The following is a 13,626-nucleotide window of genomic DNA, read 5'->3' as shown; positions in this document are numbered from 1 at the left end:
TCTCTGGTCAAGAGCTATTGACATCATTTTTTTTATCTTCAATGCCGTTGGTACAGAACAGAGGGAGCCACAGGGTTCAATGTTATTAGTCTCATGACTTGCCTCGCGCGCTTTCGGCCTTCTCGAATTGGTAAATAAACAAAGGCGCATGCTTCCTGTCGAGGATTTCCTATGGCAACGTTGTCGATGCGAGTTATTTTTTTTTTTTATCAAGATTTTCCCTTGAGGTATGTGTTGCATGAACAAATCTTTTTGTTGATATTTATAGAAACAAATGACATTTTTCAAGGTAAAGTTTTCATTTTCAAAAGAATATCTATAGCTCAGTTCCCATTAACGACGGTGCAGTTGTCTGTGAGAAGTGTCATTAGAGAGGGAAAAACGCGTTGCGTAAGGTGACAACGTCGCACCAAATCGAATTGTTTTGTGGTTGAATATGGAAGTCGAACTGAGCCGCACATTTTGAGAAAGTGTCGTTAAATTCCCACGTGCACGGTCAAGTGTTTACCGCAGTGTTGTAATTCGACACTCCAGACCACTATTCATCAGTTTTCTGTAAGTATTTGCCATTTTTCCAGGGGTTTAGGGTCGAAACGCCCTTTTAAACAGACTTTGTTGATGGAGTTTTTGCCACGCTCTCGGGTCGCTTTACACGCGTTTTATGATTACATGAAGGGGTTAAGGGACAAAATGTTATGAGGAATGTTTGTGGGATGTTTTTAGTGCAGGGAATTGGGGGGTTTAAAAGAGCAGAGGTACAAGTGCTGTATTCTATTGGCCTAGTAAGGAGAGATTCTGAGGGAAAACCCTTAGGGCTATTTTCCTTGAGGTTTGACCATTTCTACCTGCGTTGAATGGAAAAGGATTAACTACGCACTACCGGAAATGGCCCTTAGTTCAAATTTGGTTTCAGGATACTGAACTAGAATTTGAAATTTCTTCAATATGGTATTGTTAGTTATCTTACGAGCAATATACTACTTGCTGTGAAGGCGGCACACATGTTGAAAAGAGCACTACATCACACTCAAAGAATCTTTAAAAAAGTTGTCAATTTTGAGAAATATATTAGAGCTGCAAGACTTTTTTGGAAATGCCAAGAAAACATCCCTTAAGACTCATAAGGAGAAGTGAACACCCAACAGAGCATAGTATTATCAATAACTGTGAAAGGATAATAATGGCCAAGATTTGCCAGTGACTATTTGGTATTGAGTCAATTCCTTTTGATTTAATAGCTGTAATATACAAGTAAAAGATGTTATAGAAGACGGAATAATGGATTGAACTTCAGAAGATTTCTAAATATAGCTACTGAAGAACTCTGGGTAGAACTATTTCCAAAGAGATATATGAAATTGAGTTTTAAGTAGCAGAGACACAAAGGAAAAATTATTGTTAGCTATTAAGAGCCACTTGTACCCTTAATAATCACAGTGGAAGAGACCTGTGATTCCTGAATTTGGTGAATATCTTAAGATGGTAATGTGCCAAAGATCTAAGGCATTAAAATGATCTTATTTAAAGCCAATAAATGAAAGTATTCCCAACTTTTCCTAGAACTTAATATCAACAGAAATCACGGAATCAGTGAGCATTTTAATGGAAGTTATCTGAAGTTTGATTTTTCTGTCCTTGAAACTTGATATTGTAATCAATAAATTCAATATATCAACTGAAAAATCTTGAGTTTTATTACCAACTTTTTATTTATTTTTAGTACTTTTTTTGTTTTTCCAGTTTGATTTTAAAATTATTTTTAATATGATTTATACCCTTAATTCTGGAAATAAACATTTTGAAGCAACAAAGATTGAAGAGTTTCATTACAATGTTTTAATGGTTCTATTGTATTTTTAGGTAAGAGTATGTAAATTGCCTATCATGTGCCCCTGTTTTTTGCATATATAAACTAATTAATTAATGACTTATGAGAGATACTTATAGCTTAAAATTATGAAAAATTCGTTGGGGTAGCAAGCATTGGTCTCAATTCAAAATTAGTGAAAATATCTAACTCCTGCGATAACATAAGAGCAAACATGTGTCAACTGAAGATTAAATTTAATTTTGCAATAATGTTTTGAAGTACGGATTCAAATATGAATCTGGTGAGTGGTAATAGGGACGCACATCTGGCCTGGGTGAAAAAATATTGAATACTTTTTATCAATAGGTGATTGAAAATATCTTCAACAATGACAAATTTACTTAATTTTTAACTTAACTAGCGCAGGTATGTACCTGCTTTTAGCAGAATCAAAACCTAATGTACTTCATTTTTCGTGGTAATTATATCTTGAAATAATGAAAAATTGTCTTGCATGTGAAGGTGTAAAACTCCTAAAGTGTATAAGTTTCGGATTTAAGTTTTGCTTTATTAAGATGTGTAGTTTCAGAGGGAAACATAATGCGAGCATGAAATTGTGAAAACTTCATTGGCGTAGCACGAATTTTTTTCAACAAAAATGATTGATCTGGCTTTAGGTTCGCTTCTGCTTTTGCTAGTTTAAGTTCTAAGTTTCGCCGCTGGTGGAATTCTTAAAAATCCAATAGCGTTACACCCATTTTTCTGATCATCGCATTAATTGTTTTTATTTTTAAAAAAATCTTTTTATTTGCAGATTCGTCTATTAGAGTAGCTGAAAATGAACGGTAAGTGTCTTCAATTTTCCTGGCACGTTTCTTCACACGCTTGAGGCATCCTCAAGCCTTCGACAACCCAATAAAATGTCTTACAGCAGCAAGACATTATTCAAACTTATGTCTGATCACCACATCGAAAGCGGCAACACTAGTTTTTATTTGAAAATATGTTAATAACCACGAGCCTGACCTCCACCAATGACCATCATACCAGGTCAACGATCTAACGTTGGTATATGGTAAAAGACCCATACCGGCAGAAACGGCTTTTGGGCGGATTTGCAGCCTTCCAAAGACCCGTTAAGGACGATTTAATCAAGACGTCTAGACTTAATTCTAACGGTCAATTCAGTATTGAAATGAGCCCCCTGAAAAGTCAAAAAGATTAATCAAATATTGAGCTTATTTTGCAGCAAAAGTTAAATGTGTTTTTCCTAGAATTGAAATCAATGTTTGTTTAATTGAGATAAATGGGTACAAAGTTTGGATAGTAGAAAAACATAGGTATTTGTCCCGTGACACCGGCCCCGTTTAAGCTGTATGTCATTGGTGGGAGTGATACGCTATAAGTAAATACTTTCCCAACTTTACATTCCAAAATTATAGACAATATTTTCACATTAAGTGGAATCGGTATGGGAATAATTATTTACACTTAAAAGAGTTGTATTACTTAATGTAAATGGTGAAAAACAATGTTTCTTTATCAAGTGATAAGGAAAGTTCCCGCGCAATCTCTTGAGACCTCTGAAGACACTTGACCTAGAAGGTTAAAGTAAATACCAGATAGTTGATTCTCATTAGGTCACTGAGGAGGTCAGTGGACCCACATGGCGATTTTTTTAAATATTTTTTTTACATTTTTTTTTTAGAGGGGGGTAACATGCCTGGGACACGTCACAAAACACTACTAACTCTTCAGCGTCCATTATCCAAAACAAATCTCTAGTGTGGTTTCACTCAATATTTTTTTAGTGATTTTAACAGGAAAATCACCTGGAAAACAATTCGAAGCCCATGTTTACTTCTTCATAGCAACATGCTAAATCGCCAAAACACTGTTACTCCCTATAAGTCCAAGATTCAACCCCACCCTCTGGGTGTCTTAACTTGCCTTACTCGGTGCCTTCCTCATTTTTTTCTCAAGGGAAACTGAAAAATCGCGTAGAAAAAAATGACAAAACCTTGTTTATTGGTTTCGGGCCAACTCCACCGATTTGAGTGACCTGTCCGAAAATATTTTTAAGGGCTATAATTACCCGCGAGGCATTATTAATGGGGGGCCTAATTGCACATACGTATTTTCGTTTACTCGGTCTCAGATAAATAGAGCGTCATGTAACAAATCCGAAGTTATTGAGTGTCACCAGGCTTCTCCACGCGTCATTGGGGATAATTGAATTAAACGAGATGTATAAGTATGAAAGGGAATCATGTGGGAGCGTTAGTGGTCACGGTCAGTGTCACGGTTCAATCTCCACCTCGTGCTAATAATAGTGTGTTAGATAGTATGAGTTATCTGCATGTAAAGTCCATTGGAAGTGCCAATTTACCGGTAAACACCACTGGTATTCACCAGTAGCATCATTAGAGAATCTCCCTTCATTCGCTCACATTTTCCATAAATAGTTTTATTTTATCTAATGAACTCGAGCGATGTTTTTAATGGTCATTTCTTCCATATACTCGTTTTTTTTTCTTTGAATTATTCTCCTTTGATATCTTCAATTTGGCCCTTCTGCTGGTCGGTTCGACAAAAGCGTGTTAGAGCACGTTCCCGAGGCGGTATTCAAGCCGTTTCAATGGCACTCCTTCATTCCAGATGTTCGTCTGTGTTCTTCAATGCTCTTTGTTCAGCTTCTTCAGTAATTTCCTTCCTATGTGATTTCAGAAGAAATTTGATGGGTTTAGATTTTCCAGAATTGATTTCTTCCTCTAATTCTTCTCTTTTATCGCCGAAAAGTCATCCAGACCCTTGTCATCCCAGATCTTGTTTTTGTTCTTGTTTCAATACGTTTCTTCTTTCCTATCATCAGAGATGCCTTTCACCTAGGGATTTCAACGCGAGTTTTGTACAGGGTGTCGCAAAAATATTGGTGCAAATGACTGTGACGTGATAGGGGACATAGAGTAGAGGGATTCAGCTAAATGCACTTTATTAAAAAGTTGCTCGTTTTTATTCTACAGAATGGTTTTTTCCTGTGAATTTGGAATAGATCTCGTAATTTTTTATTTACCAGCTTGAAATTGCCCTTAGGAGGGTTTTACGAAATCTGGACAAATTTACAATTTTGGGTTGATATTCAAAAAGATCGGGCTGAGAGAATTTTTAAGAAATAAAGCTTTTAATTGCAAAAAATATCAATCGTGGCACGTCGTTTATAACATTTTTCTTGTGTTCCGCAAAAGTCCCTCCTTTCTTCAGTTTCTCTCTTCAACTTGTTTGTCTTAGACGGGTTCGCCGTTTCGCTTTTCTTTAATTCCAGTCCATTTTAAGGTTTCGAAAGTATCATTAACGTACAAAACCGTTCTTCCAGGGAGCTTTTCTTTCCCGAGGTGCTTGTTAATTCCACAAGCCTGGTCACACTCATTCAATGCTCCAAGCCGGAGGTCAAAATTCGATAACAACTATTCAGGGCCTCTTTCCCGCTTCTTAGTACCTCATTGAATCAACGATATTCATCGATGGTTTAAGTAAAGATGACGCATATTAGATCTGCTGATTGTTTTCAATAGTTCGAAGCAAATATTATGTACGATTCCGGCAGTTTTACGTCACTCTCTGCCTGACTAACAGTCGATGATTTCCTGTAATGACCCACATTTGATGCATGAAAATTTCCATTAATGGCAATAGGTATTATCACAAGAGTGAAGGTAGTTTTTGAGGGTAGCCAGGCCCCTAAAAAGGGCCTGGTAATGGCTTTTTAATTCCTTAATCATACGAATATTTTTAACCAATTTTAAGAGAATTGTGCGCGTGCAATTATAGATTAATATCAACGAATGAATCATTAGAATTTAGGTACCACCGTCATTGTGTTAATGCACAATTGCTTTATGGTTTTATCAGCAAATGCCGGTGGATTTACACGTCGTTCAAAATTCGTTGTTTCTATAAAAAACCAAAACCGTACGTTTATTCAATTTTGCTTCTTTTCATTGCTCATAAGCAGCTGTAAATTATGATTAAACGATCATTTCACGAGGTTAAAATGGCGATTTCTTGGTTGACCAAACTTTTCTCGCTGATCTGGATTTTTTTCGAAAAACTCCAAAGAGGACCTCCAGGGTATACTCCATTCATTGTGGGGACGACCCTCAAAAACAAGGAAAAAGCTCATTAAAGTGGCCTTCTTCAGTCTTTCCAGCGATCCAGACTTTTTCAAATTCTTTATGGTTTCTTTGATTTTCTTAGGTTTTAAATGCCCTGAAGCGTCATATTATGACTATTTTCGGAGTTCGCCTTTGAATGGCCATAAATCAATTATCTATAGTAGGATAATAACTTGTTACTTTGCTGATTTATTGAAACCAATTGACAATAACATTCTAAATTATAATGGTGATAGGTCACATGCTTACTAGGAATTAATTAAGTTCAGGGTGTGAAGATGGATCTGGAAAAGTGCAGTTTTATTGACGGGTTGCCACAAAGATCTTGTTAGTCAGATGATCGGTTATATCGACAATGAATTTTTGGAATTTTGGAGAATTTATGAGCGAATTCGTGCTGCGGTCATCTTAATAAAATTTCCTATAATTCGTATAAAACTCAGGGCAGAAATCCTAGATCCTGAAAAATACTTTAAATCCAGAAAACTTTAAGAATCTAGACCAAGTGCTTTTCGGCTCGGAAAAGGCAGAATAACTGCAAAATCCTTCAATGAAGCGATTAAAAATCCTAACAAATCCCTGGAAAATGCTTTATATCCATAAATCTGGGATATCTGAGATGAAAGGTCAAATTTATTGGTTCCACTTTATGTATAAGTCATCGATACATTATACGTCATTTGAAAGAGCAATTAGTCGCACCTGGCAACCATTAGTTAGAGCTTATCTGAAGGGTTAACAATTGGTTACACGTCGTCTAAGACACAGATAGCGATTTCATACAGTTCATTTGAAGAGGGGCAGTGACTGATTCTACCTTTGATTCAAAAGTTCCTTCAAGAGAATGGGAACTTCCTCGTAACCTCCACAAATATCTTACTCATTTCGTTGTTGGGATTCATCACTCATTTTATTGACGTCTCGCCGCACCTCCATCGTTATCAATAATTTGATTTTCAGGTATTGTGAGCGAGTCGGTTGAGGAGTCGGTGGTCCACCACAACGGGAGTACCGAGCCCGACCCTGCCGCTCCCGCCGCCGAAATGGTGCAAGAAGAGGAAGAGGAGGAGGAGGAGGAGGCAGTGCTGCAACTCGAATTCTTCGACGAGGTGCATCACTCCTCCATGCTGAAGTCGCTGAACATGATGAGGAAAAATCGTCACTTCTGTGACGTCATCCTTCACGTATGTGCCTGACTGTACAATGAAACAGATTTTACCAATCGATTTCCAACGATCACAATTAATTGCGCGAGACACACGCGTTTGTTGTAGACAATGTAAACTATTGTTTACGACAACCTAAATCGACTTCTGTGACCGTTGAAAATTAGGGTAAAATTGTTTTTGTATACGGTCAGTTACACTACTGGGGCGCTCTCTCAAATCCGTCATTATTGAAATAAATTATAACCAGTAGTGAGTAGCTTTTAAGTAATACCTTAACTAGTTAGATTAGTAGATTGACCAATGTTCCGGTGGCTGCACTGCGTCGCGGAAACAAATTATTGGTTTTTTTTTGTCCAATTAGAAAATAAATTCCTCCGTTATCTCATTATTTATTGGCATCAGTGAACGTAAAAACCTCCAGAATAATTGTTTTGTGGTTCACACAATGGCTGGCACCTATCACTTAGAGCGTCAGCCAAATAGCCTAAGAAACATTTACTTGTCGTTTGTTCAAGTATGTTAATGCAACTGACATTTGTCAATTGTAGTGCCATCTAACACTTGTTACCAAAGACACGCATAAGAAAACCATTTTGCTTTGTTGACGTAGAGGGAGTAGACACCACCAAACTTTTATCAGGTCATTATTTTTCAATTGAAGTAAAATCTTTTGATTTTCGAAAATTGATGGCAAGTCAATTTCATGCCCTTGAAAAATTAAATTTTGTTGATGACTGTCACTTATCTGCCATCAAATCGACCATTTTTTATATACACTAAGGCATTTTGGGTTGTATATGAACACAATAGTGTTACATTAAACGTTATCCTAGTCTTCTTGGGAAAAAATCCAAACCTATACTAATAACTCCAATATATTTGTATCTGCAACATAATTTTTGCATTGATTAAAAGACTAAAATCGTTTGAATTGATTTGCAAACATTCTCAAGTGAGCTCTCGAAATTATGTGTGTGGTTCGAGTGATATTTACTTATCGATCGGTTTTATTCAATTACCGGGTTTTTCTCACACGTGATTTTAAGTGTGAAAAATCAAAATATTTCTCATTGTCAGCAAATTTCCAGAATAAAGAAATTATTCAAATTTGAAATTATATTGCCGCCATTATGTAACTAATAACACTGTCAAAGTAACAAAAATAAGTTGTACGTTGGTATCGCAGTGCCGCCATCTTAAACTCATAACCTCACGATCGACTTACAGATGGTTTTGTTTTTTGGGTAAATATGACAGCGTTCCTCGATTTAATATAATTGAGAACGTTTTAATTTTATCTATTTGCAGAAAACGCCACAAAGTTAGGTGACGGTAAAATTTTTATTTATTTATTTATTTTTTAAATTGTGTTGGGTCGTTTTTTTTTTAACATAAAAAAATAATAGTCAAATGCCACGGCAGTTATTTAAAGGCAGATTTCTCTTGTCTCTGATAGGTGGGAAATACGGAAATACACGCCCACAGGGCGGTGCTAGCGAGTGCCTCCCCCTACCTCTTCGAGTTGTTTACAACTGATCAGGACCAGAACCAGCAGAGATTGGAGAATGTTATTACGTATAAACTGAATGGGGGTTTTGACCAAAACGCTTTGGATATACTCACAGACTATGCGTATACCGCCAAGCTTATTGTCAAGTACCCGCAGGTCAAGGCGGTATTCCTGGCTGCCACCCACTTAAAGATGGACAGAGTGGTAAAAACATGCGGGAAGCACCTCATTAAACATTTATCGGTAGATAATTGCGTGGAAATTCGATCATTGCCAGGAATTGCCAAGAACAAGGATTTTTTGCAGCAAATTGACGCCTTTATTTCGAAAAACGTATGTTAGATTCCCCAATAGTCACTTTTCTCTATGAAAATGTCTTACAGTTCCCAGAAATAGTCAAAAGCAACCATTTGCTGAATCTCTACTGCGCCAAAATTGAGGTCCTTAACCAATCAAAAGAAGAAATGTCGTTTGTCAATCAAGGCTCTCTCTGCCGGTTGGTGTTGGAATGGGTTAAAAGACAAATCAGCAATGAAAGTCTAAGCAAAGACACTCTATCTGAGAAAACTTTCATGCTGTACCTGGCCATAGATAATTCGCTGCAGGACTGTATGACGCTGCCTTCGGGCGATATTAGCGACACCGAGATTGTCCAAGACTACAAAAAAATGTCGCTGAAGAACATATCCTCCTCTAATAAGATGAAGAAGAAGCCTTTAAGTCAACCCAGCAAACCCAGGGTGCTGATTTATAATCGGGAAATTGGGGAAGAGTTGGAGAGCGAAATGGAACCCGATTGGAACGTCATCGCCTCGGAAAGTGTGGGAGACCACAGTTTCCTGGCTTTAGTAACTTTGGCTGGAAAATTGGCAACACTGTCTATACTCCTACGGTAAGGCTTTCAAGTGAACCTTTAAGTTGTATTTGTTTGGTCGAAATTACAGGCTAAATCCTCCTCAAACGCCCTCGCCCACTCTTACCCCGGATGCCAGTCGCGCGCAAAGCGAGGAGAAGCCTGATCTCTATTGCGCAGTTGCCAATATGGTGTCGCAAAGATGTGCGCACGGATGCGCCAATTTTAATAACACTCTAGTCGTCTGCGGTAAGTCATAGTACAACAAACTGCCCCAAGTTTTGTGTCTGGCAGTGACAACCACTTAAACAAAATGGCTGACATTTCATATTTGACAATAGAGATCATTTTGTTTACAAAGATTTTAATTTGCTGTTTTCCACAGTATTCTCTACCATTTTGTCGACTTTGGTTGGGTTTTCTTAGCGCCAGAAACCTTTATTTAACTCCGCAACATTCCGATAGGTGGCTACGACCGCGTCGAGTGCCTCCGTTCCTCCGAACAATACATTCCTGAAGCGAACGCCTGGAAAAGTTTGCCTTCAATGCTGGAAAGTCGCGGAAGGTTCAAAATCGCCGTAGTTGACAGAAAGGTCTAAATCTCTACTACCATATGTTACTGTAACTTTTTGAAAATCTCAGTTCATCGTCGAGAACAGATGTTTTTCCTTACATAAGTAATGGACAGTGACATTGACTAAATTTATTTCACCAACTTATTAAACTCGAACTCTGTCATCTTTTTTATTGTCTATTAGTTTTACAGGAAAAAAAAACGTTTGCTTTCCATAACGAGAAGTTGAAATAACACACTAAGATTTATAGACTTAATTGAATCCCATTTTCCGAGCAGATCTATGCTGTGGGCGGCAGCAACGGCACCACTGAGCTAGCTTCGGTTGAAATGCTGGATGTAGAGGCGGGAAAATGGGTCAAAGTACCTGCCATGCCCATTGCTAGAAGTAACATGGGCGTGGCCGAGCTCAACGGTCTCATTTATTGCGTAGGAGGTTGGAATGGGCAAGTAGGGCTCAAGCAGTGCGACATATTTGATCCGAAGACACGACAATGGAACACTGTGGCCTCACTCAACACAGGTGAAGATTTGTTTTTTAATTTATTCAGTAAAATCTGTTAATCGACCAAAGCATTATTAAAGATGAAATTACCATTTCTTTTCTAGGCCGTTATCAAGCGGGCGTTGCTTCCTTCAAAAACCAAGTTTACGCTATTGGAGGCTGCGATTCCTGGAACTGTCTCGCCTCAGTCGAAGTCTACAACCCGGACAGCGACTCCTGGACGCTGTCCAAGCCCATAAATTCCGCCCGCCGTGGTTGCGGCGTTGCCGTTTTCAACGACAGGCTTTACGTGGTGGGCGGGTCGGATGGGAGTCACTCCCTATCTACCGTGGAAATCTTCGACGAACAGACGCAGACGTGGAGCGTTGGACCAAGCATGACCACGGCCCGGGCCAATGTCGAGGTGGGCGTGGTCGGCGATCGACTATACGCGGTTGGAGGATTTTCGGGTAGGTTTGGGCGCAAATATTTAGGATAGCAAAATTTCGAACTTTTTTCTCGCGACTTTAATTCTTAAATTTGTAAAAATGTTTGATGGAATTCGAAAAACATTTTAAGTTCCATCCAATGTTGCTATATCTTCAATTTTATATTTAACCACCCTCAAACATTTAGGGGACTTCGACCTTTTTTCTACAATTTTTTAATGTTATTTAGGCAAAGCCTTCCTAAACACAGTTGAATACCTCGATCCCAAGTCGAACGAATGGACAACGTTCATCCCCAAAGGCACCTGCGACGCCATTTCGCGAAGAAAACCGCGCAGCCGCAGAAACTCTAGGAAAAGCGTGTCTGAAGACAAAAAAACTATCGGTCTTTCCACAGAAATATTAAAAAATCCTATAAATGGCAATGCTGCACAAAGGGTAAACGCGCATGCGTAATGGGCTGTTTCTGGGATTGGGGAAAGGGTAGTTCATTAGGGTACTTTTAAGATATAGAAAATACCTACCTAAGAAAGTATTATTAATAACTTAATAATTATAACTTTATATAGGGTAATATAAGAACGCGAAGATTCTATATTGGGTAGAATTGCGCTGCGCAGTCGCACCAATTTTCAATATTCTTAGCATGGGGGAAAATAAAAGACAATATCGCGTATTGTGGGCAGAATATATCACGACTGCAATAGTTCATTTTTCGTGAAATCTATTTTTGGTAAAAGTTTATATTTTGCTACGTTTTGGGTATCACATTCTAGGGGGTTCAATAGATCAATCGGGGGGGCCAATACTCTTGTAATTTTTCGGGCACATAATCTCATTGTGTCTCTCTCTCTAGCAATACGTCTGCTGCGCTCAGGTCTGACAACTTTTTTCCGCATGAAAGTTCTTAAGGATAGCTCCAAATACGGCGCAAAGTACTAAGAAAGCTGAAAAATTGGTCTATAACCGAATTGAAAGACCAAAAGAATTTTCGAGGGATTTTTTTATTTCCATTTAAATAAATGCGAAATTTACTAAAAAATTATACATTCAAAGAGTTGGAAAAGAACAAAAATCGAGACATTAATTATTGAGTATCATCTTTTCTTCAATATAACGCGTTACGTTGTGAAACTCCCTCCAATTGGCTTCAACTAATGGATGGGCAAGCCACTCCCACTGGTAGCCAATTGTTTCAAGATTAAACTTGTTAATTTTTAGTTTCGCATGTAGGGAGGTGTTATGAAAATAGCACTTTGTGGGCGCCAAGCTATCAGATGTGAGTGCTAGCTGTAATTAACGTGGATGAAACTAGTTTTATTACTCGTAGTGAATATAATATTATATAAAATATTGTATATTAAGAGTAATAATTTTTAAATAGTCTCCTTCTTAAATAACTTCTTAAATAATTAAATATATAAGTTTAAAAGTTTTTAGAGAGATAATTTCTTTTAAACTTTAAAAGACATTTCTCAGTACCTTTTAGACCTGGGTTTCTACCTTCAGTTTAAGCTTGACCTGAAGTTAAACTGAAGATTGTGACATAATCAATAAGATAAATATCAAATCTGGAATTTAAACTTCGAGTTGGGTTTAAAACTTCACTGTAAAAGAATATACTCGCATTTTTCTTTTTTTTTATTTAGGAATTTAAGTGATTTTGATTCTTATATGTATATTTTGAAGGGTTTTGTAATTGGTATGAAAAGAATAAGACAATTTTCCTCAGTTAGTAAAATCTACTATGTTTTAGGTGATAATTATTTATGATTGTTTATTACATTAATAAATTGTTTTTCTAACATTACAGTTACATGTATTATTTTAAAGGTGGATGAGAAAAATTTAACCTAATCAAAAGTAAGTAGAATAAAGGAAGGTTATAGACTGACAAAAAATTAATTTCCTAGAAATCATATTTTACTATATTCTGAGGGATGTAGAACTAATTGACCATCACAACAGATATTTGCCTTCCTAAAAATTATAAATCCGACATATTGTCAAGATGTTTTGAAGATTGTTCTTATCTAAAATGAATAAAAAATTCTGCACAAATAGAGGTCATAAAACTAATTAAAACATTTCCTAGAAGATGTTAGAAGTAAGTATTCATTTAGATATGATAAAATAAAGGCACGAATAAACTAAGAAAAACTAATTAGAACTGGCTTCTGAACATTTCAAAATCTATAGCAAGTCTAAAAATCAAATGTTACCATCAGATCAACATGCAAATTCCACAAAGTACTTTAATGAATACGTAATGCAATAAATATAATTTTATTACATATAATTCATAATTTCGCGTTTATATTTACCCTCCTATGTTTCACGTGATTGTTCCTAGAAGATAAAGCCATAGTGCTTTGCCAACAAGTAAAGCAGGTGTTATACGTTTAGTGTTGACTTGGCCCATCTACTAGGTCAGTTAAAATGCAGTAAAATCTATTTTTATAAGTTTAAAAAGTGAATTTCCGACTTCATGACCATTGTAAGTCACTACATTACAAATTTCGGTATAAGACCCCTGACTGACCGGCAACACACTTTACATCGTATTAAATTCAGAAGCAGCATTGACAAATGCACTTAAATATCC

General features: G+C 37.0%; 1 protein-coding gene across 2 annotated transcripts; it reads left to right on the top strand.

The window, feature by feature from the left end:
• The first annotated feature begins 343 nt into the window (after nt 1–343).
• On the top strand, nt 344–12,833 carry LOC136348115 (influenza virus NS1A-binding protein homolog). 2 transcript variants are annotated; one of them, XM_066298715.1, is made up of 10 exons: nt 344–555; nt 2,625–2,655; nt 6,943–7,166; nt 8,608–8,994; nt 9,045–9,553; nt 9,606–9,763; nt 9,980–10,107; nt 10,368–10,611; nt 10,698–11,042; nt 11,251–12,833. In XM_066298715.1, the coding sequence occupies exons 2-10, from the start codon at nt 2,649–2,651 to the stop codon at nt 11,475–11,477; spliced, it is 2,229 nt and encodes a 742-aa protein (XP_066154812.1). In that variant the 5' UTR covers nt 344–555; nt 2,625–2,648; the 3' UTR covers nt 11,478–12,833. The 2 variants fall into 2 exon arrangements, with proteins under 2 accessions (XP_066154812.1, XP_066154821.1); XM_066298724.1 differs by lacking the exons at nt 344–555; nt 2,625–2,655 and adding an exon at nt 4,063–4,201.
• Nucleotides 12,834–13,626: the final 793 nt, after the last annotated feature.

The sequence above is a fragment of the Euwallacea fornicatus genome, chromosome 2 (assembly GCF_040115645.1).
Source record: "Euwallacea fornicatus isolate EFF26 chromosome 2, ASM4011564v1, whole genome shotgun sequence".
Lineage (NCBI taxonomy): Eukaryota > Metazoa > Arthropoda > Insecta > Coleoptera > Curculionidae > Euwallacea > Euwallacea fornicatus.
The sequence above is the reverse complement of the archived record's forward strand: the minus strand, read 5'-3'. Positions and strand labels throughout refer to the sequence as shown.